At 40.7% G+C, this 2,589-nt stretch overlaps 1 protein-coding gene across 5 annotated transcripts in view; it reads left to right on the top strand.

Moving 5' to 3' along the window:
* Nucleotides 1-2,589, top strand: part of PPP2R5A (protein phosphatase 2, regulatory subunit B', alpha) — a 51,398-nt gene that overhangs the window by 44,003 nt on the left and 4,806 nt on the right. For 4 of the 5 annotated variants that reach the window (XM_010576414.1, XM_010576411.1, XM_010576413.1 and 1 more), the window contains 2 exons: nt 205-306; nt 1,072-2,305. In XM_010576414.1, coding sequence (XP_010574716.1) covers nt 205-306; nt 1,072-1,204 — 235 coding nt within the window. In that variant the 3' untranslated portion in view covers nt 1,205-2,305. Of the gene's footprint in view, nt 1-204; nt 307-1,071; nt 2,306-2,589 lie in introns of those variants that run through there. The other variant, XM_010576412.1, reaches the window with a different exon arrangement.

Below are 2,589 nucleotides of genomic sequence, written 5' to 3'. Positions count from 1 at the left end.
AGAATTTTAGCCATTTCAAAAAATGTTTAAATATGCATTTTATGAATTTACAGGGGAAATTATAGTAAAGGATTTTGTTTCAGAAACTCCCTGACCTTACAGTAGTATCTTAAATAAGAAGCTCAGAGTCCAAAAAATTGAACACGTTTACTGAAGTTAATTTTGTGTTGAGTAATTCTAATGGTTGTGTTCCTTCTGTTCTAGAACTATTGTGGCACTGGTATATAATGTGCTGAAAACCCTGATGGAAATGGATGGCAAGCTTTTTGATGAACTTACAAGCTCGTATAAAGCAGAAAGGCAAAGGTACCAATTCTTCTTCCAAGTGCACATTGATGAATACGTATCTAAAATGTACCAGCTGAAAAGAAACGAAACTTAACTGTTGTGGCTATGGGGTTCTGTAGTGGAACTGCTCATCAGAGACTGGCTGCTGGGTGTCACGGGAGTGAAGCACCCACGCAGGTGTGTGTGAGTGGTGTGGTGGGAGCTGAAGCCCAGGGAGGCGGCAGGAAGGCCCCAGCTCCCCACCCTGCCTGGGCAGGGAGTGCGCGCTCTCCTCTGAGGCAGAACAGGTCTCTGCTGCTTCAGGGGGAGTAGCCTGAAGCAAGCTGAGCTGGAGAGTACTTCATAGCTTGGCTAAAACACCTCTTAGCCTACTAAGCAGTACCTTACCTGCAGTAAGGGAAGCAGGGCATAGATCATCCTAGGCCAGCTGAAACCACATGCTAAGTCTCCCTTCAGTAGTTGTGCTTTTCTCCCCCAAAGATGCTTAGTCCCTTAATTTGTTTGCATGTGACAAAAAACCTCCTTAGAATTGCAGTCATCTGTGCAAAGCCATGCTACAGCAATTGTCTGAGTTTGTTGGAGCAAAGTTACAGTTTTACCACTAACTGTTACCAATTTGTATGCTTGCCTTTTAATAGAGGAAACTGTAATTGCCTCTAAAAATAGCTTTGGAGGAAAACTTACAAGAGGAATTACTAGATGTAAATCACAGTTGTTAAGTAACTGCATCTCCACATTGCATTTAAAACACATCTGAAATTGATACTTCACTCTTTTCTACAGAGAGAAGAAGAAAGAATTGGAACGTGAAGAGTTGTGGAGAAAGCTAGAGGAGTTAAAGCTTAAGAAGGCTATGGCAGAAAAGCAGCACAGCACTCACAATGTGCTAAATGCACACAATACAAGTGCCAAATAAAAGAAATGACCACCTCTACTCGGCAGACATACTTTTTTGTACCCTTTTGAAATACGTAAGGATTTGCAAAAGAAACCTCATCAGTATAATAGCAACAGCCAATTTTTTCTCTGGCAAATGTAAAGATTTGAATTTAAATACAGCAGTTAAGTGATGACATTACCATGGCATATTGTAAATTTGTTTAATTATTGATATACTGTCATTTCCAGTGTTTCATAGAACTGAATTATCATCCTTAATGAGTGAAATAATTATGGGAGTGGTGAGAATTATGACTTGAATTTTTGATTGTGTTGCACATAGGTGGTATAGTTTGCTATGTACATTTCTTCCTTGTTTTATATGTGCTTTTCACATCGCTGCTTACTTTGGTTAAGATGATAGAAGAGGCTTCTAGTTGTGCTGTATTTTCTCAAATAAAACCAAGGTACGTTACCAGTAACTTGAGATACTCAGTATGTGCCCCTTACAGCATTGAAAGGTGCTGTCCTTGAATTCCTGATTGGATTCAGATTTAGATTTATGTAATGTTCACATTAGAGTGAGGCAAAGTAGGGAAAGTCAGCTTGAACAGGTTGGGGTGGTCCATGCGTCTGACCTACCACTTGGTGAGTGCCTCTACCCCATTCTCGCTGCCTCTTGGTCCTGGGCTACTTGGAGATTTCTTCCTGCTGCAGCTGAGGATGGAGCTTCCTCTGGAGAGCCCATCAATGATGCTTCTCATCAGCCTAAGGACCCCCTGCAGAGTAGTGCAGGTCTCTGAGAGACTATCTGTCTATCTATCTTGGATGTTTCTGCATTAGTTTTAGCATCTCATGGACTGAAGAATGAGACCAAAATTGGGATTATTCTTTCTTTTAGTAAGGAGGGAAGGATGTTGATAAATAGTTCCTTGTTTTATTTAAAGAAAATGCAGTCTGTTTCTTAAAGGTGGAAAGTTGACAATAGAAGTCTTGTCTGTTTACTTGATCAAGTATTTTTTCACATCTTTTATCAGAGTACCATTCCAATCTCCTAAATTGCAGTTGTGTGGAAAACTTTTGTAATGAAAGATCTTTGGGGAATTGAGCAGCATTCAATAAAGTCTTTATGTTTGTATTTAGTGCTGTATATCACATCTTTGTATTTATAAAGACCAGGAGCATTAGGATGGCTTTTATGAACAACCTTTTAACTGCATGTGTCTGAATAACCTGTGGCTTTTCACTGAGTGGCAAAAGTGTTGGAGGTGCAGGCTGCTGGGGTTTCATTTTTGGTGGGTAGGGCAGAAGGCTTTGTTCTGCCCTGGGGTGGTCAGAATAGCTGAGGCAGGTGTCCTGGGCTTTTCTTACCTATTGCTTGGCTGGTTTTCTGACTTTATTCAAGCAGTTTCGGGGGGGGGG

This window comes from Haliaeetus leucocephalus, unplaced genomic scaffold, assembly GCF_000737465.1.
Source record: "Haliaeetus leucocephalus isolate CR32 unplaced genomic scaffold, Haliaeetus_leucocephalus-4.0 Scaffold526, whole genome shotgun sequence".
Taxonomy (NCBI): Eukaryota; Metazoa; Chordata; class Aves; order Accipitriformes; family Accipitridae; genus Haliaeetus; species Haliaeetus leucocephalus.
Note: the sequence above shows the minus strand (reverse complement) of the source record. Positions and strands in the feature narration are given on the sequence as shown.